The sequence below is a fragment of the Oryzias latipes genome, chromosome 15, assembly GCF_002234675.1.
Source record: "Oryzias latipes chromosome 15, ASM223467v1".
Lineage (NCBI taxonomy): Eukaryota > Metazoa > Chordata > Actinopteri > Beloniformes > Adrianichthyidae > Oryzias > Oryzias latipes.
The window spans coordinates 19,656,862-19,682,811 of record NC_019873.2 but is presented as its reverse complement, the minus strand read 5'-3'; the positions used below and the strand labels follow the sequence as shown (position 1 = coordinate 19,682,811).

At 37.5% G+C, this 25,950-nt stretch overlaps 1 protein-coding gene and 1 long non-coding RNA gene across 3 annotated transcripts in view; both read right to left on the bottom strand.

Annotated features, from left to right (window-relative positions):
- Positions 1-17,415, bottom strand: part of LOC101170785 (VPS10 domain-containing receptor SorCS1) — a 64,128-nt gene extending 46,713 nt beyond the window's left edge. Inside the window, exon 1 of the mRNA XM_023963117.1 lies at positions 16,586-17,415. Coding sequence (XP_023818885.1) covers positions 16,586-17,272 — 687 coding nt within the window. The 5' untranslated portion in view covers positions 17,273-17,415. The remainder of the gene's footprint in view (positions 1-16,585) is intronic.
- On the bottom strand, positions 3,775-6,425 carry LOC111948743. 2 transcript variants are annotated; one of them, XR_002874698.1, is made up of 3 exons: positions 5,830-6,425; positions 4,646-5,156; positions 3,775-4,325 (listed from the first exon to the last, which is right to left on the bottom strand). It is a non-coding gene; the product is annotated as an uncharacterized LOC111948743 (long non-coding RNA). The 2 variants fall into 2 exon arrangements; XR_002874697.1 differs by lacking the exon at positions 5,830-6,425 and having other exon boundaries at positions 4,646-5,662.
- Positions 17,416-25,950: the final 8,535 nt, after the last annotated feature.

Here is a 25,950-nt window from a genome sequence, read left to right as displayed (position 1 = left end):
TACATCTAATTCAAGAGTATTGTGTTTGGCATAGTTTTTTTTTGTCTTCTAATTTTTACTACAATTAGAAGTTCTGTAAAAAAATCATGTAAAGTAACCAACTTCCTCTTTGTTTAGATATATTTTGACTAACGTAATAAAAATACCAGTTACAAAAAGGAAAGTAAATCTGTCTTAACGTGTTTGCTTTAGGCATACAAATGTTGCTTGGTTTCCTCTCTTAAAACTTTAATAAGGGTGTATCCACACGTTGCTGTTTTTCTAAACAGCATCTAGTTTGAATGCAAAGACTTTGATGTTTGGTGTTGACAGAGTCCTATGTTCTCGTTCTTCGTATTTTTTCACTGGCTTTGTGCTCTGATGTTCAGTAGAGAATAGCTCTGCGTTTGGAACCTGTCCAGTTCAATATTGTAATAAGCTTTTCAATATCAGCACATAAACATTTGCAGAGTAGGAACTTACTGATTCTTTTACCTAACAGTAAGAATTTGTCAGATTCTCTCTAAAAATTAAATTGGTAGACTGTAACCTTTTAGAGGCTTTGAAATTTAACCGAGCTCCCACCTTCGACTCATGGATTTTCCGAAACCTGTAACTACCAAATATTGCAGTTCCTTGACCCTTAACACAAAAGGTTTAGTTGTAGTGTGAACGTTCTTTAAATTACCATAACTCTCCAATCGTACACGCAAGTAAAGCAATGAAGCTTTGGCGCAATTTCAATAAGGAAGATCTACCTCGCTTGCAGGTAAGCTGGGTTCTTGGGTCACTCACTCTACACGCCACTCATCAATTAAACTTTCACTCTAAACCAAGAGCTAGATTCCCTCACAAATCACGAATCTTCCTCAAATTGTGCAGCTCTAATATACAGTATAGACCAAAAGTTTGGACGCACCTTCTCATTCAAATAAATGGGAAGTGTCCAAACTTTTGGTCTATACTGTGTGTATATTTAAATGTGGGCAACCCTTGGCTAGAACAACACAGCATGTTAGCACCCGTGTTAGGAACATTATAATTATTTACTATTCGATCCAAAAAGTGGTCGAGCTAGTGACTGGACTACTCTTTAAAAATAGTAACTACTAGGAAAATAATTTTTTTATGTTAATATTTGGATTTTTCTGATAGGTTTTTACAAGTCGAATAAAATAAGTCAACTAAACATGTACCGTACTAGTATATAACTTCTAATATGTAATATACATAGTAGGCTAATTGGTATTTTTTACTAAATCAAAATGATTTTCTTCAACTGGAAAATGACTTGCCGTTTCTGCATGTTCTTCCATCTGTTAGGTGTTTGTTTGCATTTGTGGGACAAAACAACCTTGGCTGTATTGGCATTCATGAAACCTCACTCTCTCCACTATCGTTACACCCCTAAGCACTATACTGTGCTTAGGGGTGTAACGATATGCTAAAATCTCAATTCGGTTCGGTATTTTGTAGGGCTCGGTTCAGTAAATTTCGGTTCGATACTGGTGTTTAACAAATCTGCCTGATATGAACTGCTATTTTATAAACTTTTATTTTATTGTTATTTATTGTGTGTGTTCGTGTGTGTTTTGCTGTCGGACACCTGAATTTCTCCCATGGGGGATCAATAAAGTTTTTATCTATCTATCTATTTTCTGTATTTTTTCGGTACAAAAAAATAAGGCAGAAAAAATTACTTACAAAAAGCATTTATTGGTATTACATAATAAATAAAATAGACCTATGTAGGTGATTTGTTTCAAAAATAAGAAAAACCATTGACTGCCAGGAACCAAAAACTTTGGATGCTGAAAAAAAAATATTTTAACTTGCACATTTTTTTTTTGTAGACCTGATTGTTACAGTTGGGTGATGCCGTTTTAAGTTTGTTAACAGATGTGTTATCTGTGGCATTACGCTATCTTTGTGTAACAATGTCAACACACAGCTTTAGACTTATCAATTGTTTTTCCCTTCATAGATGCTGACAACAAAGCCGTAGTGTTCCCACACAGGAGAGCGTAAGGAGATGGGGGGGTCCACATCTCTGGCCTCGCGTCTGTATTAGCCATATGTTGACATGCTTACTGTCCGTCACCTTATAGCGTCTCGGAGGAAACTCACGGCTAACATCAGTTCCGCATCGGCGCTAAGTCAATACAGTGGCGACCTGGGGGTTAGCCCTGCCTATAGCCACTAAGACTCATGGGAAGTGTTCATTCTTGTGTGTTGAATTCTTCACCATCACTGAGAGAGTTATGAAGGGAAGTGAGGTTTATGTTGTTACGCTGTTTGAGTCTGTACATAAGAAATGGGTTTTAATGCCGGAAAGGAGATGGAGCAATCTATTTCTCAGTCTACCCTCTCTCTGAGACTGTTCGAGGGCGTGTGGAGTATGGAGCAAGGACAGTCAACGCAGCTAGCTGATTGGTAGCTTGGCTCTCGTTTCCCCGCTATGACTGACAAAGCCGCTGGGTTGTTTTAATGCATACGCAGGGAAAAAAAGAAAAAACGTACCGAAACGGTGCAGAAGTGAACGGAACCAAAACTGCCGTACCAAAACGGTTCGGTTCAACTGCGTGTATCATTACACCCCTAGTACTTTAAACATCCAGTTTCCCCTTCTGACAGAAAGACACTTAGTTACAAATGTAAGTACTAATTTGCGTACTTTATAAACGTAAAATGGTGCATAACGCCGGAAAGCCAACATGAAAAGCCGTTTTTCTTCGCGTCAGAATCGTTTATTCATGTTGATCGCATAAACCATAGAAGATTTACAGTGTATCAAAGAGCGTGAGTTATTTAGGTTTCGCTGACAACATCTCCAGTGATAAAGGGTTAAACAGCATAATTACAGACACTGAGGGAAGCAGCTCAAACAATACCACCTGGTGCACATATGCTCATTCTGTGTAAGTTAGAAATATCAATAAATAATACTTCAACAACGTGTTACTTTATTGCCTTAGTAGCACACCTTTCTAAGTGAATCTAACCAACCTAACACCTTTATGAGTATAAATAATACCATACTGAAATACTGAAGCACCAATATTACACTGTCACACTAAAGGTGAAGGGCATTGAAGAAAATGTTATCACTAAAAATCCTTTTTACTTACAGAATACAGATCAAATTCAATGGCATTTGTGCAAAGTATATACGGTAACACTTTATAATAACTATCCGTTATAGCTAGTTAACAAATCATTAATAAAATCTTAGTTATTGAGCAATAAATGACTTGCTAAATAACTGTTAACAGTTAGTTAAGGATTTATAAATGTATCTTATAGATAGACAGCAGATAACTAACAAGCTTTTAGTTAGTGAGCTATAAATGACTTGTTACCCGTATATTCATGAGTTCTAACTGTACCTTATTAATTAGCCAGATGATGAAGAAACTGTTAATAAATTACTTACTAATGACTTATTAAGAATCAGTTAATACTTTAAACATGTTACTAGGACGTTATTATAAAGTTGCAGCTATTCCTCGTTTCTTCACTATTTGTAAATGAGGATCAATTCCAACTTTATAATAACGTCCAAATAACATTTACAAGCTAATAACTAACGCTTAACTGGTATATTAACTCACACTTTACAGGTCAGTTGTTAATAGTTTAACCATCTGCTAGTGAAGCTTTGTTGAAAAGCAAATGGGTGGGACAATTTCAAGGTACAAAAATATGTAATATTCAAAATATCAGATGCTTTATCTCATCCTTCTTTCACTAATAGCTTTTTCTGTTTACCGTACTTGACCAAAGAAACACCACAAGTTAAGTGTTGAACACTGTTTATTCCTTTTCCACACATACTGAGTCGTCACATGGCAGATCAGCAGAATAAAACGGAATTTTAGAACTTTTTGAGCAGAACAGAAAAAAACAAATGAATCTATAACAAGCCATTGGCACTTTTGCTGTAGAACAATTAGAACTCAATATATTTGGTCAACTGGACCTGAGCAACACTGAACTACTCTGTGACACCATCCCGCAGTGTTTCAATACCTAAGCTTTCCTGGACAGAGGAATCAGTTTTCCCTTCTTCTTTTGATGTTCAACATCCCTCAAAAGGTTTGGATCACTATTTATCACTTCCAGACATTTTTTTGAAAAGTCCTGAAGTCGTTGTTGTGGCGTGTGGGCACCCAGTAACCCCTTATATGTCTTTGGGGCCACCACAGCCAATTCACAGATCGGAGCATTGCTGACAATGGTGTTTCGGTCAACACCGACCTTCTGATATGCCAAACTCAGCTTTCTCCCTTTCTTGTAAGCCTTTAGGACTTTCTTGTATCTCTTGATGACCTCTTGAGGATGACGTGCTGAAACAGATAGAAATTTAAGTCCAACAAACATACAATAAGTGAATAAACACAGGGACACAAACACAGATACTATGCGGTTGCAAAAAGGGATGAAGACTACACAAACAAGGCAATTGGAGAGTTCACAATACTATACCCACCAGGACATACATTTAAAACATTTTTTCACACAAAAACAGAAAGAAAGCTAGACAGACATAGAAAAAGATAGATACAGACAAACAGAGACACAGAGAGACAGATGTGATGTCTCCATGCTCGACACCCTGACACACATGAGGGGAGTGGCCTTTTTGCTGTCCTGTCTTTACGCTTACCTCTTCGCCTGCTGTGTTCCCTTTTTGTCTTCTTTTTCTTTCTTTTGTCCTTTTTTTTTTGACTCCGGTGGCGGTGCATCTTTTTGTTCTTGCGTTTTTTCTTCAATTTCTGATCTGAAAAAGCAGTTGATGAGGTGCTGGATGAAGAGGAGCTGAATGAAGTGGAGCTGGATGAACTGGAGCTGGATGAACTGAAGGACGAAGAAAAAGAAGATGCACCAGGAGATGTGTTGGCCGAGGAGGATGAGTCAGTTGTCCCACTGTTATCTGTGTGAACAACATGATAGAAAACACAATTCAATTGTTAATTTGAAATTATTACCTATGATAATACAAGTCCACTCGCATACATTCTTTTAACATTTGCATTTCCCAAGACTTACTATTTAATTAATCAGCATCACTGTGGGTCATCAGTTGAACAGATGTGTTTGCTGTTAATCGATGCTACAAATAGGCTATTATCTTTTAGGAACTAACTGTGCAATAACACACTTGTGTTCCAATAGACCTGGCCAATAAATTAATTTGATCAATTAATTCAAATTTGTAGTTCAAGATTTTCCCATTTTTTTGGGAGAATCTGGCCTCTATTTACCCAGCACTCTGCTTTCTTGGAGTAAATCTGTCCTTGTTTTCTCTGCATGTTTTAGTTAGAGTTTCCAGTTGCATGACATTAAAAATGTCTTCATGCCATTTACAAATTACTTTTAGATCATTTCATTTTCTTAAAAAAGTTTTCATTCTCTTCATCTGGTTCAGACTACAGTTGACCTTGTGGGCGGAGCATGGGGGCCTTTTTAAGTGACATGTTTTGCTGCTGTGCTAAAGGAAACAAAAACAACTTATTTGTGATAGGAAATGAAACACATTATTGATGGTGGCTGGTGAGTCAAAAAATAAAATTTGGTCACTGTGGTGGTGACTTTAAACTTGGAGCATCAAATCACACGCAGCAAAATCCGTTTGAAGATCGTTAGCAGAAGAGGGAGTATGAGGACAACCTAGACAAAGTTTTTTTTTTTTGGCCATAGCGCCGAGCTCCATGCTTTGATGAGGGCCTTCTCACTGTTAAATATTGGCCTTTCTTTCCCTTAATATATATATTTTACAAAGCACCAAAGTATTATTGCCAGGTGTGCAGTCCTGTTTCAAACAACAAACAAAACTGTGGGCCCACTTACTTTGACCAACTTGTTGGCAGAGGGAGTCTCTCTCCTTAGTCAGGTCACTGATTTTTTTGGTGACTGTGTGCTGCTTCTTCTTCTTGGCCTCACGTTGTTTAAGCTCTTTCTTCTTAAAATGCAGAAATGCTGTTGGAGCTACAGTTTCCTCAGTATCTGAAATGATACCATAAAGAACAAATTCTAATTAGAAAAGCCAGGTTAGGGTAAATGTATAAAATATGACCTTTAAAAATAATGTTTTGATGTTCTGAAGGGTCAATATTATACAAATATCATACAAGAACGGCAGAAGAGCTTAGATAAAATCCACCAATAAGCAAATTAACAAGAAATGGCTAATGAAGAGCAAACCTTCATTAGCCAAATGTTGCTCTTAATTTTACTCCTCCATCGTCAAATTTGGTCATATTTGGCACCTAGTGAGTTTTAAATTTTGGACCCCGCCTGCATACTTTTATCCTTGGAGTGTTTTTCTTGTTTCTAAACTGGACGCTGATGTTTCTTTAGATCCTTTGTCCATTTTTCACAACCTGGTATAGACTTTTCTGTCTGTCAAATACCCAGAGTCATGATGAGTGAGATGATGGAAACAAATTCACTTTGATGCAGACTCGTCTTTTTCTCTGCTTCCACTTTTCATAAAATCCAGTAAACCCAATAAATTACATTAATTTATGGATAAAAACTATTTTTTTATTTAGAAAGCAGCTGCTGGTTTGTTGCGGGATCTGGAGTCATAAGCGGTATCTGAGCTCCTCCCCGGCTCTGTACCTGTTCAGATGTTCACGTCCTCTGCAGCCAAGTTGGTTTGCCCCGCGCGTTAACCCCCCCCACACACACACACACATACGCGCGCGCCGCGCACATGCGTACGGGCTGCTCCAGTGTTCTTCACAGAGTGCAAATACTGTAATTACAACAAGTACACACGACAGTAAGGGTGCCCTTGCGCACATTTCATTAACTTGGACGTGGAAATGAGCGGTTTTAGTCTAGAAAAACTGCGGGGGGGGGGGGTACATTTTTGGGGTGCTCGTGGCACGAGTCGTGCAGGAAGATTGTGCCCTAGCCAGTGGCTTCACTAATATGGTTGAATTGTGTAAAACTAATCAATGACTCCGATGTTTAATCAATCTCAATCAAGCTTCTTTTCATTGAAAGAAAAGATAACACGTTTGCTTACCGACACCGTCCATGTGCACATCCGGCTGGTCCACAGTTGAAGTTTCCCTCTCCTTCGAAATTCCCGCTGTTGACTTTTTCCTCTTTTTTCCGACAGTACCTGGATTTATCGCGGTAATTTGCGCATTCCCGCTGGGGTTGGACATTTTACCAGACCGTGTGTTCATCTCTATGCCTTGAAATCAATTTAAAGAACTTGCTACGTGACTCGTGAGTGAAGGATGGGCGCATCTGTCTAGGTTGTCGCCGGCTGCAACTAATCAAAATGGGCCTACAACGGTGATTGACAAGTTGATAACCAGCCGATATGATGGAGGAGGCCGCATGGCACCGCCCTCAGCCCATGAATACGAATATGATTGGCTTGGTTTATCCTCATCACACCGATTTTTATAGTTTGCAATTCAAACGTAATCTGGCGGGAGTTAGTCACTGAAGCTCAAGGAATAGTGTGGTGAGTGCGCGGAAAAACGGAGGATAAGAAAACTAAAATCATGCCTGCTTTAGCCACTGAGCTAAGACAGCTTATCGAAGGAGAAACTAAATCTACAAGGAGACACAAAGTCTTAATCAAATGGCTGCAGAAGAAAAGACTTCTAAGAAGACGGATGAGATGCAAAGAATGCAAACACAAGATGAAATTCAGGGAATCAGTCTGTGTGGATAACTATGCATGGTAAGTTTCTTTTTATTGAATAAAATGACAACACACATTGATAATTTGTTAAAGAATTTCTTGTGAAAATTAAATCTATTTATTGTGCTAATAAAAGGGCATCTTAACTCATGTTAAGATTAAGGGTAAACATGCTGACTATTGTCCTTCTTGCCAAATTTTTGAAAATCATAATACATTTTTTTAACTCCTCAATTTATAACCATCTGCCTTCTGCCCCTGAGGTAGTAAAGTTGAATTTCGGGATTCATCAGCTGAGTCATCAGTTGGGCAGCTACTGTCCCGATGACTCAGAGCTTCAGTTTCAATCAGTTTACTGATTTCAACATGGCGGCGCCTGTCTCAGGAACAGTGGTGCACCTCGTTTTGTCCATTGTTTTTACAGTTTATGAGTTAACGTCAGTGTCAATCACAGATCCAAACCATATCTCCCCAGCTCAGCCTACCTTCACCAGCCCCACTCCTTTTTTTTGTTTGTTTTGCATTTTTCAAATCATGGGCTGAGAGTGGAGTCAGCATCCAACTGCCCTGTTGGGTTACCCTTTAATTTCTAGATACACACTACTATAAACTAAACAATGTACATGATTACAATACGCTAAAAGGCTGTGCATATCTGCTATAAAAAATAACAACACCATTGAAATATATTAATGTATATGTTATTGGGGTTCCTTGCACTAAATATTTCTAGTTGGGCTTTATGGCCAAATACACATTACTTTGGGGGGTCCTTGACTTGAACACAGATTTAAAATCACTGCTTTGGCCACTACCTTGGCCTATGTCATAAGTATTTTTATTTGTATATTTTCAGGATTTGCAAACACCACAGCCACAAAGGAAGGAAACTGAAGAGGTCTGTTAGACACAAATCTATATTCAGCAAATCAAAGGTCTCCCTCTTCAACTGGATGCGGTTTCTCTACAGGTACACTATTGCATTGGTATATTATTTTAGAATGTCTGTCTTTGACATAAAGTGTTTATTTCTATAGAAATACAATATAACTATGCTGCCATAAACAATACTTGGAGACTGTACTTACTAAAATGTTGCTTTTCATCTTATGTAGTATCTCTAGTCATGAAGATAAGTGATTGGAGTTATTTCACTTCTGTGATTTATTTTGCTAAAAGTTGTAATTTACACCTTAAATTTTTGGATTTTTTGTCTATCAAACCAAAAAGAAGACAAGAACTGTGGTGTAATAATAATTTGCTCTTTCATTAGATTTGCACAAGGCCTGCGCCTACGTCAAGTGGACATGATAAGTGACGACATTTCTGGGAGCTCAGCAACACTGTCCAAGATGGCTCGAAAGCTGCGAGATGTTTGCACCACTGCAATGGACAGATTTCAGCAAGCAAGAGGCCAGTACATCGGGGGGCAGGAGCAGTTTGTCACAGTTGATGAGAGCCACTTTAGACATAAAAGAAAGGCAAGCAGCAATCACTATTATGTAATAATGCAAATATACAAATTATTGAATGACAGATATTTTTTTGGTTTGATGAAGAATAATTCCTAATATTTCATGTTTTCAACAGTATGGACGGGGACGAATGGCTGGTGGGTGGAAGAGGAAGAAGTGGGTGTTTGGGATGCTAGGTGTTGACCGGAGGGGGAGAAGACATGCAAAACCTATTCTTCGCTTGGTCGAGAGAAGAAGAAGGAGAGATCTGGTGCCGCTTATAGCTCACCATGTTAAAGTAGGCTCTACAATAATAAGTGACGAATGGCGGGCTTATCACAATGCTTTACCTGAGCTAGGTTACACTCATTTCACTGTCAATCACAGTGTGTCATATGTCGATGCCCAAACAGGTGCACATACTCAACACATAGAGAGGGCCTGGAGAACAGTTAAGGAAAATGTGTGGAGACTCAGGGGAAATCGTACAGAAGAGTTACTGTTAGACCATCTCAGAGTTATTGAATGGCATGAGTGGCTTGGCCGTCAACATCGCAAAGGGCCGCTAGGACGGGTAATCCATGACATTGCTGTGATGTATGGACATTAAAAGATCTGTTTGACCAGCGTTCTGCTCAAAAAGTTCTAAAATTCCGTTTTATTCTGCTGATCTGCCATGTGACGACTCAGTATGTGTGGAAAAGGAATAAACAGTGTTCAACACTTAACTTGTGGTGTTTCTTTGGTCAAGTACGGTAAACAGAAAAAGCTATTAGTGAAAGAAGGATGAGATAAAGCATCTGATATTTTGAATATTACATATTTTTGTACCTTGAAATTGTCCCACCCATTTGCTTTTCAACAAAGCTTCACTAGCAGATGGTTAAACTATTAACAACTGACCTGTAAAGTGTGAGTTAATATACCAGTTAAGCGTTAGTTATTAGCTTGTAAATGTTATTTGGACGTTATTATAAAGTTGGAATTGATCCTCATTTACAAATAGTGAAGAAACGAGGAATAGCTGCAACTTTATAATAACGTCCTAGTAACATGTTTAAAGTATTAACTGATTCTTAATAAGTCATTAGTAAGTAATTTATTAACAGTTTCTTCATCATCTGGCTAATTAATAAGGTACAGTTAGAACTCATGAATATACGGGTAACAAGTCATTTATAGCTCACTAACTAAAAGCTTGTTAGTTATCTGCTGTCTATCTATAAGATACATTTATAAATCCTTAACTAACTGTTAACAGTTATTTAGCAAGTCATCTATTGCTCAATAACTAAGAGTTTATTAATGATTTGTTAAGATTTTATTAATGATTTGTTAACCAGCTATAACGGATAGTTATTATAAAGTGTTACCGTATATACAAGTAATAGGGTTGGAATAGTCTGTGTCAGTTATTGTTGCTTCTTTTTCTTTGGTAAAAAAAAAAACAGACCATACCAAACAACATTGCTTCTGAGAAGCTGCATCAAGACTGTCTTGTCAAACAACAGGCGGATTAACCTTGGTGTCCGAGTTGAGAAAAAATGAGTCAATCAATGAGGCATATCCATGTCTTCAGACGCATTGTTACCAACAACATAGTGTTTCTTTTATTGTGGTGTTCATTGTTGTAAGGTGTTGATAGATTGTTATTGCAAAATGTGAAAATGGAAGGACTGCATAAAAACTGTTTTGCTAAAGGAAAAATTCTACTCATTAAAAAAGTTGTGAAGTTGTTTTACTTGTACAGTTTGATGACAGGTCATGTGGTTCGACAGGACTTGGTCATCCTTCCGTAACTCTTCAGTCAGTTTTGGCTAGTCATGTATTTTGTTCGGATTTAGATTTGTTTACAGAGCGAAGATCTATAAGAAATTTTAAAAAGGGAATATCAAATAACCTAAATGTAGTGCTCTGTGACTAGAAAGCAAATGTATTAACATATTTTTATTTTTCAATTTTACAGGGATTTGCAATACAAATTTAAAGAATTTAAGGTAATTTGGGGCAAAGATGGCCTTTATTATCCATTGTTCACCATGGTACAGAGTCAATATGAACCAAAGACTACCTGTTATTGATGCCATGCTTATATCAGGTAATGAGAGGGTCCTTCCATCCATCTTCAGAACCTGCTTATTCCCATTCAGAGTCATGGGGATATCAAAGTCAACCCAAGTTAGGCGATAGTGGGGTACACCATAACACATTGCCAGTCCTTAGCAGACCTATATGCTCACACACCTTGGGGATATTTACCTGTGAAGCATGCTTTTGGACTGTGGGTGCCTGGAAAAAACTCATACATGCACAAGTTGAACATGTAAACTCCACACTGAAAGGACCTAGCAGGACCTTCTCACTGTGGGGTCATTTCAATCATAGTTTCAAAATGTTAGTTTCTTCCTTCATTGCAAAGTAATAGATCCTATGCGCTTCAAGAGATTATAATAAGAACCATTCAGTATGCTGTAAACAAACAAAACAGGACTGATCTGTGATGGTCTGGAGATGTGTCAGTTTTCACCAAAGAGACCTTCCCTTGCAAATTGTATACAAAAAAGGACTTTCCAGAAATGTGGTACATTTTCGTAGAAAGTCCATGTTTTTTCTAGCAAGGCAATGGAAGCCCATCCTCAGAATTATTCAAAGAAATGGCTAAAAAAACAGCAATAACTCAAGTAAGGTCCCCATGTAAGATACAAATGCCAGAAAAATAAAAAGAGATACAAAATTCCACCTAAAAACCTTACTTCCTATCCAGCCATTTTATTAATATGTCATCTAAATAAAGTACATTCAACTAGTTTTATGGCAGCTGAGGTGCGTAGTGATTCATCAATTCAAAAAAGGGCTTTGACCTCAGGTGTTATGGAAATAAATGATTAAATATATTCATATAACGCACAGGTTCTCAGGACAACCAACGTCTATGGTAGCATTATGGCCAATGAGGTGTCCCTTTGTATTCCATACTTGAGCACAAAGCAAACATTCTGATATACATTTAATAGTTTACTATTCAACTCAAATCCTTGAAATATCTACAGTAATTGCTTCATTCAGGTGCAATGAGTAAGCATTTGCACTGAAATATTGCAAACAATGAATCAATGCACACGAATCAGTGAGGCAGCAGTGCATGGATACAGCAACGCCTGATGGTTTTTGTGGACTGCCAAGCTGATATGTTCTTGCAGCTTAACTTTCAAAGAAAAATAATTTGAAAGTCGGTAAAAGAAACCCGCAACATCCATCGTTCTGCAGCGTCTGTTGGGACAAAAAGCCAAAAAAGAAGAAAAGGACAACCTTCTAAAGAATTCGAGGTTTCACAAACATTAGGAGGTAACGGAGCGAGCCAAAAATATTTCAGATCTCTTTCCTGAAAATGGAAAGCCTACTCCATTTTAAAAAAGACCCAAGAAAAAGGTGCATCTTTTTATTTAAATGCATTTATAAAACCTTCTTTTTGTAGGTAATGGGTGTAATTTTGTACTGTCAACCCAAAAAATTATTCATACCCCAGATACATTCCTTTTGTTTAAAAGTAGATAAAAGCTGGAATTTTTTTATTCACAATGAAGCCTTTTGTAAACATTCTCATTACTTTCCGTGTCATTTCCAATCATAAAGATAGTTGGTTAAATAAAAGGAAGTTCAAGTCAAAATTTGCCAGAGGTATGAACAAACTGAATGCAGTAGATATAGAACGCTTAGTCCTCTAACCCCCTTTTTTATGTTTTCCCGTGGCTGGGGAAGCTTAGTGAAACCATAATTATTAAAATAAAAATCCTGAAACGATCTGTGCAAGTTTCCATGAATATTTCTAGCACAAATTACTTTAATAGAAATAAAAGAACCCGTTTGTGAAATCTGTTCTCAGCGCCTGGTGTGTATTTTCACCGAAACAGATGGAGCGGCACAAGGCACACATAATTTACATTTTAGTCTGACAAAAGAAGACTGTGTCATAAGTTGAAGCAGCAGGTGGCATGGGCTCTCTTAGGAAGCCAGATGCTGAAAAACTGATTTATTAAACCACAACCAACTGCACAACAAGAGGCAATGCTTAGCCAGGTAATGCAGAGCTAACTAAGCAAACACAGACAGACAAAAGCTCTAATTAACAAGACAGAAAACATTAAGGTGTAATCACTGACAAAAGAGCAGAGATTGTCAATAAACTGGCCAGCTTTACGAAAATCAAGACAACTCAACACTGCTGGGAGTGATTAGACAAATCCATGGAAAACCACTGAACCCAGTAGACAGGAACTATTGTTTTTAAAGTCAAAGTCTGACAAAATAAAAGACGGTATGCCTTAAACCAAATTAACTTTACAAAATAGATACAAAAAAACTCTATATTGAAGAAATACCATGAAAGTCTATGTTTTTTTAGCAGGTTTGGAGTGTAAAACGCACTGCAGTATCTAAACGCCTTGGTGAAATATTACACAAATAAGCAGAAAACAGTTAAAAATGGCAAGCACGGAGGTTTAGTAAACACAAAATTTTCCAAGATCAAATTTACCGAAATGAAATGAAACTGAAGATTCTCTTTTTCATCAATTTCAAAAGGTGACCTTTTAAAAAATTCTTTATTTATCGGTATTTATGCTCATTTTCTGTACTTGTGTTACTCTTATGTCTATAAAAGTAACTTTTCCTAAGGAGAAGCCTGCACACAACCCTGTGACAGGTTATTTAGTCAAGAGTTTGGATCGATAATTTCAAGTACTTGACTTTTATAACAATATTTTCAAAAATATGCGCGACTCGTCATGTGAATCTATAATTTTTTATTTACAGCCCGTTTTAACAGGTGAATCATGTATTTTAAGTTTTTTAATCAAACCCTGGTATTATGGGGTTTATTTTCATTTTTTCCAAAGTAAATTTCCTTTAAATCGCACTTCCTGTTGAGATGACGGCCTAATTCTCATGAATCATAAATGTATTTTAAGTTTTTTTTTGCCTGTATAATATTTTAAACAATAAATGGGGGAAAAGAATGTAACATAGAAGGTCTCCTGCTGCATTAATTGCACTAATATTGACTCACATCAAGTCGCTACATGTTAAAGACCAGACAGCACAATAGAAAACAATAATCATAGGAAATAGTTAAATAATAAAATGTTGGCCGGGGTGGGTATTAAAAAAATAAACAATTGTGAACATTTCAAGCTACTTTTTTTTGTAAGATTCCATTCAGAATGTAACTTTTTTTCTCAACTAATTCTTGACTTGTTTACATTATTTCAAATATCTTGCTCATATTTTTATAGAACTAGCTGCTAAAATTCAATTTCTTAGTATTTAATAACAGAAAGGATCATGGGCACACAAGCAAAAATATAGAAGAGGTGAACCTTTTCCACCATACTAATGTTTAATTTTTAAAATGATAAAACCGTTTTTTCATTGTGCTACCAATAGGAAAAAAATGGAAGTTGTAGGCTTGAGTCATCTGAGCAGTGCGATTTTGTTTGTTCCCATTTTATTTCTAATGAACGTTTCACACATTCTACTCTCTTTACAAAATTGCACACAATACTAAACCTTGAAGCTTTGTGTATCAGAATTATAAAACGTAAGTATTCCAATTGGCTCGGGTCCACAGACTAAAATACTTTTAATAGAAATAATGTCAGTTGAAGTTAAAGACACGAGAACAAAAGAAAAATAAACCCTAAGATGAAAAAGATTGAATATCATTGATTCATACAAAAACAGAGTTTCCATGCAAAACCAAGCTAAATCCTGCCCAATCTTTTTGAATGATTCCGTAACCATGCCTAACATATTTAACACTAGCATTTTTGAGAGCCCTGTCTTATTAGCATGAGAGAGAAAAAAATTACCTTTAAAGCCCACATTTGTAAATAACCATGTTTTCTGCCCTGTAGTTTCCACTATGGGCGGTTGAAGGGCTTCTCCTGGTCATTTCAAAATGGTTGCTTTTGTGTAATCAAAAAAAAATTAGCCACTTTTCAGAACTTTATGGTAGGAACAACTTATCTGTTGTTATTCATTTCTTTAAATAACTACTTGCTACATTGAAAGAATGCAACATTTGCTGATCATTATTTCCTAATAAAGTTAGACTATTTAAAAAATGTGTGCATATCCTTTTAAAACAGTGGGTAAATAAGGTTGTTTTTTTCCTGACTATTCATGTCATTATTTTTGCATCATAAACTGACACTGTTGTGAGGAAAAAACTTACCAAATCACCTAACATGTCAGAATTGACACTATCTATATCTAATAAGAAATAGTGATAATGCTAAATATTGCATTTAAAAACAATCTTAATTTAGAAAAATTTTAATTTCTATCAATTCTTTTATGTAATGGGCTTCACAGAGTGAAGATTCTTTGCTGTCCATGAGTCAATTCTGAAAAACAACTTTTTTTTTACCACCTTAGCCTAAATTGTTAGCTTTTTCCATCTTTCTTACAGCATATAGTTCCTGCCGTTCTGAACTATTCACATTTTCAGAAGGAAAACTTAAATCCATTAAATTGATGCAATCCAAACAACCTTGGGGTAAAATATTAAGAGTGTTGCAGGCTGGCTTTGTGGCTTCAACAAGTTCACATGAAAAAAAGATAAGAAATCTGCTGCAAAATTAATCCACAACATATTTCTTTGTGTTTGGTTGAGGAGTGCAATGTCTGTTTGTCAGGGGCCAATTTCAAGGAGAAAAAAAACGGAAGACGTTTGGTCATCTGGGAGCAAAAAGTTGCAGTAGCTTGTCCCCATTACTATCAAAGTGGTTCTAAAATCTTTATATGAAAAGGGGAAAATCGCTGACGAAAATGTTTCATAATGGTGTCATCAGAAAAGAGGAGACTGAGAACTCAGCTTGGCTATGAGAGACAGGGACAAACAATGGAGGAACAGTCTTAGGTGAGTTTTAGAGGCTTTATCCTTATTTTGAAATAAGCTTTCACTGCAGATAGATCATCTTGTTTCTCTTTCTGTTGTTCTACAGAAGGGAGTGTGAATTCTGATTATTCAGGCTGCTCAGATCAGAGTCAGAGGAGAAAGCCAGACTTCAATGACTGCACAAAGGACAGCAGGATATTGAAAGATGACAACCCAGCTTTCAGGGACGGTGTCCACAAAGCATTTGAAAACTCCCTCTGCATAATGTTTCCCTGTCACTGAAAGGGGAGGGAGGGTATGTCTTGTTTGTCTGTGTGGGTGGCGTGCGTGTGTGTGTGTGTGTGTGTGTGTGTGTGTGTGTATGTGACAGGGATATAGATGTATGTAAGAGTAAAAAAGACTCACAAGAGTGAGACCTTAAACTCTCAGTCATCAACAGCCTGCCATTTGTTTTTGTTTTTTGTTTTTTTAAGGAAAGCTCTAAATGACTCATGCCACACACGGTGCGTGAGTGAATGCTGACCACACTGCGTCAAAAGATGCACGCGCGTAAATCTGGCGCACAAAGTACTGACTACTTACGCTGCTGTTTTCCCCGGACCAGTGCACCATCGCCTGGTTGTGAGCTGTGTCTCCGCTAAGAGCAAATATTGAACTTGTGAGCTGAAACTCCTCCTGATCCAGAATTGGTGCGTCGTCCACGCCCTCAGCTCTGAATCCAGACCAAGTCTCCGCGCTCCTGGCGCGCCGCAATCGTCTCCATGTGGCCACATCTCTGTTTTCCATCATCGGGATATCCCCGTTTGGGGCATAAATGCCATGGAATGTGTCATCACTGTTGCTGCTGTCGTTTTTATTCTTAAAGGGGAGGTCAGGCTCGCGTAAAGCACTTCCAGAAAGCTGGGAAAGTTTTGGATGACCTTTTAAGTTGTCCCTCCGCATACTGTTTGTAAATGTTTCCTCAATTTGCAGCTGCACGTTGAATGAACTTTCTTCTTCAGCACTTAATTCCACCGCGTTGTGCCTTTCGTCCCCGCTGGCGTCGAGTGACCCCTCGCTAATTCCAACCAAATCTTCAGCAGCAGCAGCGCCAAAATCCGCCAAATCCAACTCATTTGGCTCCCAGTACGATGCCGAGTTTAGCGGCAGCTGACAGGAGGGAATGCACCTCACCTCCGCTTTTGTTCCACCCAGGAGGGAAGTTATGATCAAGAGCCAAATCCACCCAGGGAAAGGGGTAAACCCCCACTTACCAAGACGCGTCTCCATTCTAAACTGATGCAGGGTTGGGGTGTGTTAGAAAAATTTCATTCTGAGTGAGGAGCGCTCTCCCTGTCATCACCTGAGGAGTCCGTGGATGCACTGTGAGGAGGTGCAGCAGCGCGCGCGGACAAGTGTTCCCAACTACTGATGCGTCGGAGGAGGAGCTGGAGGCTGAATCCTGCTGGAGAGGAGAGCGCGCGGGGTGGGGGGTGGGGGGTCAACCTGGATTTTAACATATGTATCTGATATATATTGATTTATATGAAGATAATCTCATTCCTTTTTTGTGCCAGATAAAGAGACATGGCAGATGGATTCAGATCCTCTGGGAAATTGATAAAAACTCATTGCTTCTCATCTGTGAATGTGCGCAGAAAAGTAAGGGACAGGTGCTGCTGCTACAAGGAGGCTGATAGAACAATTTCTCTTTTCATTACCAAGGATCTGGGTAATCAATTAACAAGATTGCCTATGTTCACTGTCAATTATGCCAGGCAAGTAATGACTTTGTTGTGACCCACTTGGAAATTGTTTTCACCTGAAAGCTGCTCTCCTATATCATCCTTTCAGCACAGCTGAATGGAGAAAATTCATATTCCCCAAGTTTTTGGCTTCTGTTTTCTGGGGCCTTTAGGTTAATGGAGACTGCAATGACAGAAAATAATGAGGTTCATTCAAAGAAAGAGGTGAGCAAGTAATCATTTGAGCTGCAAACCTCTTCTGATCTCTGCAAGTATGCAAGCACTGTGGCAGTAATTGAGAGCTCATTATTGCCATGGAATGCAGATGGAATATATTGTTATATTTCCACACACTTTGGGTTTGTTCCAGTCAGTTAATGGTAAACCATTAAAAGAACTAAAGCCTGTCCTAACCCTTGTGATTAGATTCTATTTCTGGGCAACATTTAGTCAATAGGACGAGGAGCTGTTGACTAGTGACTGATGCCGGAGAGGCTCCCTGTATTGAGCTGTGTTCTCTTCATAGCTCTGAGCTGCGACGTGATCCCGTTCCACATACGGGTCAAGTGCACAGAGACGTCTTTCATTGCCAGCCATTAGTGATGCAGTGAGCAGGAGCTGTCTCAATCTGTTTCAGTTAGCCCCCATCAGACAAGGGAAAACCAGATTATAATGCAGATTGATGGCTTACTGAGAATTTCAATCATTGAGAACACTGACTAAAAAGCTTGAGTCTTCTCTGTAATGTATTTCTCAAATATATCATGACTACCGCAGTGCATGTCACCTCTGAAAGTACTGACAGTGGGAGGTTGAGGCCATACATGCTGAAAGTTTTTGGTTTAGCTTGTCGCTCATTGAATGCAGTTTGACCAAAATGGATTTAAAGCATTAACAAGTCCTTAAAACTCAATTAAATTTGATTTTTTTATATAGTCCAATATTACAGCAATACTCATCTAAATGGGCTTCTTACCGGTAATTGCATAGTAAACATGAAATCATAAAGAACATGTATTCATAGAACTCAATAGTTAATGACTAAACTAAACTGGGCATCCCTGTCCTTAAAACATCCTTGTGGTCAACGCCCAGCTGAGACCACATGTAGGAGGGATCCTTGCCAGGATTGACAGACAATGTACCAGAACTCTCAGAGAAGAATTAGCTTATCTAACCCTACAACTACATGTTTAAATGGTTAAAATTTTTGTCAGCAGTTGCTTTTAAGTCAGAATTCTAGATGATGATGCTTGGAGATTCTGCCTTATAAAATGTTGAGTAAACACTGTTCTTTGAAGAGGCTCCATCTTCCCATGAAATGATCAACTTGCATGCAATTTCATTAGCCATGGTTACATTTTGAAGAGTTAATGACTTTTAAATGTGACAATGTAGATGTTTCAAGCTGTTTTGGATGATCCATGGACTTGGAAACATATTGGAAAGGCATTAAACATTGTTCAATAAAATTTCAGGTGAAAACAAAACTAGTATCCCTTCGCCAGGAAGAAAAAAACTTTAGTATATTAATGGTCAAACAACTGCAAAACCTAAATGTCATGAAAAGAACAGCAATTGTTTTCTGGTAGTTTTTACGTGCATTTGTTTATTTATTTTATTATTATTTTTACAGTAGGCTAGTTTAGACAATCTTAATTAAGAAGCAGCTGTGGAGCAAATCTACGTTTTTTTTACACAAAGATGTTATTTGTGATGAAGGACAAACACACAAATCCTGCAACCGCAATAGTATGTAAGAAATGTAAACTGCATCCACTGTTTTCTGGTGTAATTTTATACAGAAAAAATGTTATTTATTATAAGACGCTAACAGTCATGTTACACAGGCAGTACGTACATTTTGAACATTTTATGAAGTTTCTGTCTGTCGTGATACATGCGTGATATACGTATTTTATAAGTGTTTCTAGCATTTGCCATTTGTCGATGTGCGCAGATGTCCGTCGAGGGTTCCGGCTGACGGGTCTTTATTTGAATTTGGTTTCGAGCTGTTCAAAATTTTTTATTGGTCAAGTATTATGCAGCTTACATATAATTCACTTAGTTTATACGCAATTATTACTTAAATCTTTTGCAATAGTGCATGATTTTTTTCAAGATGCATATGCAAATTTGTGGCTTTCCACGCCAGTTTTACGTGTGTCCATAATGGACTATTCATGCATGTACCACCAATGGATAACCTTTATATCGCATATATCACATTAAAATTACCTAATTGACACAATTGCATATGAACAGTGAAATAATCACAAACGGGTCAAGTTCTATGTTGATATGTGTCCTCTGCCTGGTTTATTTCTACTTCTTCCAAAGTTTATTTGCAATACATCTGTGAAAACTTTATGTGAAGACCACAACTTTTCTCACTTTGAAATAAACTGTGATTAAAAAAATTTTTTTTTTAGCTTAAGTCTCAGAACAAATTGCTCTTTTTTTTTTAATTGATTTAATATGAGTAATAACTGTTAGTTTTTTGTGATACAGCAAAAATCCTGTTACACAAAATTGAATTATTTGAACAGAAAAGTCTTTCCTTATACAACTTGTCAGTTACTTTATCTGTGTCATACTTTGTATAAAGGGTTTTATGTAGATTTTGACCTTTACGTAACACTTACTGTACATGTTAAAGATTGCAGCCAGATACTGAGCACAAAAACTTAAATATCAAACATAAAAATCACAATTGGTCTCTTATACATTTGCATTTTTCGCCCACTAAAGGGCACCGTGTCGTAACATGAGTCAAAGAATCTCAGTGGGTAAAGGGCAGCAGCGTTCAGATTACCAGTTTTTCTAAGGTTCCTCTACCAAAACGCATCAGTAATCAGTAGCTGACATCAGGAGCACGTTCACAGTTAGGCTATGGTGCTTCAACACTCACCCGTTTGCCCTCAGTGCCCTTTTTGGATTACATTTCATTTTACAAGTTTAGACTTTACTTTAGCTTTTATCAGTGAAAATCGGGTTACTGACAACTGTGAGTTCTAAAATTGTGACAATTCACAACTCCCCTAGTCTCTTTTCTGCTGACTGTCTTGCCACATTATCCAGACTCAAATCCAGTCCCCTGCAGATCAGCTCCTTTTCTTCCCCCGAAGGGCTGTATAATTTACAAAAGGAAATGGATTACTACTGAACCCTTAGAAAATTGTTCAACATATCGGTGATAAAGAGAGAGGATTAGTGTCAGAGGAACAGAAAAAGTCTAAAACACAAGAAATTAAGGAAAGGGTGACACTGATTTTTTGTTTTTACCCCTGAACACTATGGCATGGTCAAGACCCACTTGAGGTAAAACATTAAAAACCGTTTCAGAAATATGGTTTGTAATAACTTAAAAAAGCTTGTGCTTCCAATGACATTAAGCAGAGCGTAAAAAAAAAGATAAGTAACACTCAAATACTCCTTTCTCTAAACAATTTATCTTACAGGAAAGTCTTTTTAATTAGGTTATCCCTAAAGGGCTCTTTTTTTTTAAATACCAGATTAGAAACGAATATAATTGATCCCAAAAATAAGTGAATAGTATTAACTTTAAGTCTTAAAATAGGTTTAAATGAATTCCAGTCAACAAATTGGTTCAGTTGCTAAATGTTTCAAATTTGTTTGCATTTAAGTTTCAAAATAAGTCTTCATAAGTTTCCACAAAAATCTACGTCTATTTAGAGCTTATTAATATATTAGGCTTAAATTTGCTTAATTATTTTTTGATGACAAAATCTCCAATAAAAGTCTTTGGGGTCTTTCTAATGCAGTGAAAACTGTTACCCATACAGGCTAAACCCCTGTTTTAAAAACTAACACATGAGAGCCCCTCCCTTCCTGCGTGGCTTTTTAGGACCCACTCTGATCATCATTTGATCTTTTTTTAAAAGCATTCCCAATGGTCTTTCAGCTATGATTATGCTGTTTTAAGCCAAAATAATAATAAAAAAATAAAAAAGTTCATTAAGAATTCACCTCTGCTATGTGAGCGGGACTGTTGGTGCAGAGCAATCCCACCCCCTTTCCCGTCACCTATGACGGAGCTGTCTGTTCACATGCTCTCCCACTAGCTTACAGCGCCTCATTCCCCCAACCTAACATTAGCGGTGCGACAAAAATGCAGAGCAATTTCACAGCTATCCAGCCGTACGGTTTTGAGCCAGATGCCAGCTCAGATGAGGAAAATGAAGACGTGCATGGATCTGTTTGTCTGCAAGTGGATGCATTGGAATGGAGCAGAACAGGAAGCTTGTGGCCCTCCCAGCGTATTTTCTACATCACAAATAAACTCTTGTTCGAACAGCATTTTTGCATATGCTCCTGATTCACGGTGATTTGAATAAAGAAAACCCAGAAATGCCGTTTTGAGCCTAATTTTCTTTGTGTGTGTATATATGTATATATATAGATATAGTAAAATGCTACAAGAACATGTTAAAAACACCCAAAACAATTTTCATTGAAGTGGGTCTGAAATGTTGCTGAAGTCTCAGAGACAATCATCAAAGTCAGAGTGGTTTAAGTAGGGCAGGAGGGGTGTCCACGTGCTTTCTAGATATTTTTGACCTGCCCATCGCTGATGACCTGGACCAGGTGTGTCCAGCCAATGAGAAGATGCAGGGTTAAAATTAAAGACAAACAGGAATGCAGCCCTTAATTCTTGTCACTTGAGTAGGGAGACCCTTAAGACCTAAGTCTGGTAAGACAAAGCAAAAAAAAAAGTGTTGCTAAAAGAATATGCTTTCTAGAGACTAACTCTATTGTTATCAACTGCATCTTTTGTACAGTAATTCTATTTTAAGGCCGTTTCACACCTTGTTTACATTACACATTTATAAACATAAATAATTATTGTATTAGGTTTAGGGGCTGTCATCTGGACTTGGACTCCTCCCCCATGAGCACATATATACCAGCTCTTTTACCAGCTAATTCAGAATTGACAAAGCCTCTTGGATAAGAGGTGAAACGTCTTTTTACCATAAAAACTTACTTTACTATAAAGTCCAGATGACAGCCCACCTACTACTATGATGGAATCAACCTGGATGAATGACAGTCTTCATAGACGTACACATAAATAACTAAACATGTTTTACAAGGACAAAAAAATGTGAAAACATCAAATATAATGAAGCCGAAGGGAAAACAAAAAATCTGCTAAGACAAGGAAAAAAATGTTAAATCTACAAGAGGATACTTTCCTGCTGTAAAACATAAATGCTAAAAGTTTTTTTTTCTGCCTGCAGATGATATCTTTGTGCAAGATTTAAGAAGAGTCTGAGACAGCTGACAAAGTGAATATATCCAAGAACTGCAGATGCAAGACAAAATGCTTAAAGTTCCAAACCTCCCTAAGAAAACAGGGTTATAAAAAGTGAATCTAAAAACAGAAACAATGCTGAAAATGCTCATGTGTGATGCAGTGTGCTAAAATGTGCTGTAAACATTTATTGGATGCAGAAAAACAGGTAGAGAAGCCCTAACCTTATTAAATGCCAGAAAATGCTGTTTCCATCAAGTTTTGAAATTTACATCCTGGACTCTATTACAGTATGAAAAACAGTATGAAAAACCGCTCAATTAAAATGTAGGAAAGCTGTTTGCTTTGACTAGTTTTACACAATAAATTGAAGGGGTCTTTTTTAGCTATGTAAGTATTCATTTTGAATTTTTGAGTTTTATAAGATTAACTCCAAAACGAGCAATTCAAGTTTTTGTTTTTTAAAGAGCTTTTGACCAAATCAATACAGTTACAACAGAAGTATTATGTTAAAATGATCTCAGACATATTAAACTTAGTATTTGCCATAAAATACTAACACTACATTGAATCTTTTCCTTTCTTTCAAAGTAAATTGTATAATGATTATTTATGTTGTTGTTTTTTTGCACTGTTATGTATTGGAATATTTTCCTGTTTTGTGAAGCACTTTCAATTACTTTGTGTACAAATTGTGCTATACAAAAAAATCTTGCCTTGCTTTGCCATAAAAATGTTGGTTTTAAAAAAAGAACCTGAACTTGAAGTGAAATACCGTTAAAAATAGACAAGACCATATTTTCATGCTTAAAGTGGATCTAAGGTGATCTCATCCTTCAGTTTGAGTTACTTGCCGCCAGATAGAAGACAGAAGCTGCAAAGGATTTGATTAAACAAGTAGGAAAAATGACTAGATCTACTAGAGCCAGAGACAGCTGATCTTTAGAGACACCTGGATCAGATGAAGGTTTCCTACCAAGCATGAAACTGATGGTATGGCAGCCAGACAAGAGGCAGCAAGAGGCAGAGACTACAATGCCCTCACTACAACAAGCATCAGATAAAAAGATGCAGAGGCATGTTTGCAGCTTGGCCAGGATAAAAAAAAAAACAAAGGTTTTGATCATTGCCGTCTTTTGTTTTGATCATATCTGCTGGTAAAAGCAAAACTTCTCAATGAGGTCTCACTTTTCCCGTTTTACATTCATTTTGCTGCATGCTTTTTTCAAGCTATTTAGCTTTTTCTAAGTAAATAAAATGTTGGAGTAAGTTTTTTATTGTTATATTATTTGTGATCAAGAAATCCTTTGAATTTCTCTGTGTATTATTTTGTCTAATAAAAAAAATGCAGCTGTCAGTGGAGGTAAAAGCCTAGCTTCTGTAAACACTCAGCCTTTCTCGTTACTTAATAGCCATGAGATTTAAACAACATGCATGTTGCTTATTACATGTCAGCTCACAGACCTTTTCTGATGGGTTTGTAGCTCAGAGAAACACAGAAATAATTTTAATGGATTAGACTTATTTGCACTTTTTCTTGGTGCTCAAAGCGCTTACAATTTACCATTATTCATTCACTCCCCATTCATACTTGATGATGATAACTTCTAATGTAGCTAGAGCTGCCCTGGGGCAGACAGACAGAGAGAGGCGTGGCTTCCAGTTTGCGCCCATCACCAGGACATTCATACACATTCACACGCTGCGCCGGTGACAGGGAGGGTGAAGTGTCTTGCCCAAAAACACAACAACAGTTGGCTGGGGGAGCGGGGATCGAACCGCCAAACCTTCGGTCATTGGACGACCTGCTCGACCACCTGAGCCTCTGCTGCCCCATGAGCAATGTCAACATTATACTAGGAGATTTTCCTGAAAGAGTTGAAACTTTTGCTAAAGTATGACGGAGATAAGATGCACGGCAGAAAGGAACGCTCAGAAGATAATCCTAGAGAAAGTAGACAAAATAAAGTTATATCAAATTCATGAATATTAATAGAAATAGCAGGATTTGAATTCTTATAACAGCTAGAAATGAAAGGCTGAACGGCAGAATACAGAAATGTATCTGAACTAAACTGTTGCAGCTCTCTTGCGTCCTGATCAAGGCTTCTTGCTGAAATGAGGATGAAGAGGATGCATTATCTCCTCATACAGCCTCCATCAGAACTGATCAAGAAGAAAATCTGTCATTGTGAAGTCCCGAAAAATGCTGATTAGATCAAGAGAAGAGTGAGATGGAAGCAGGATGTCCTGGAAAAACGGGCAGCACGATCACCTTGTTCTTGGAAGAAAGGAGGCCACTGCTAACAGAGCCTTAGACAGATCCTGCTTATCTGTAAAGTTACATAAAAATAATAATAATAATAAAAGCTTCTGAGAGTTTTCCGCAGTCACCCAAATGCCTGCTCAGTCAGAGGTATTACATTCAGGTTTTTTTTGTTGCAGCAATCGTTTATTCACTTATGTAGCTGTTATTAAAATGCATTGTTGACAGTTTGGCTCCATTGAAACAATTTGGCTAGAACTGATTTATAACCGTCCTTAATGGTTTGAATTTTTGCGTAGCTTAGATATTTTTCATGCATTCTTTGTACAGCGGCTAAAGACGACCTTGGCACCGAGTAAAAGCTCTCAAAGCTGCATTGCTGCATTTGTAGCGTATAGTCATAAAACATGAGTTGCTGGTACTGTCTGTCTGAGCTTGCAGGCATTTGGTTGGGAAATTTCAGTGCCAGAGTTTGCATTGCCATTCAGAAACTTCAAAAAAAGTGAATTCTTTCAGTTTTTAAAAAATACCATGTTATTTGGACCACATACAAACATCCTATTGCTGTTAAAAAAACATTCACTCACACAAGTTTTGTGAGGGTCATCCTTTAACCTTATTCTTGATGTACTGGAGTCAAAACAAACCATGAATCTGACATTCTAACTGTGCAAAGGTC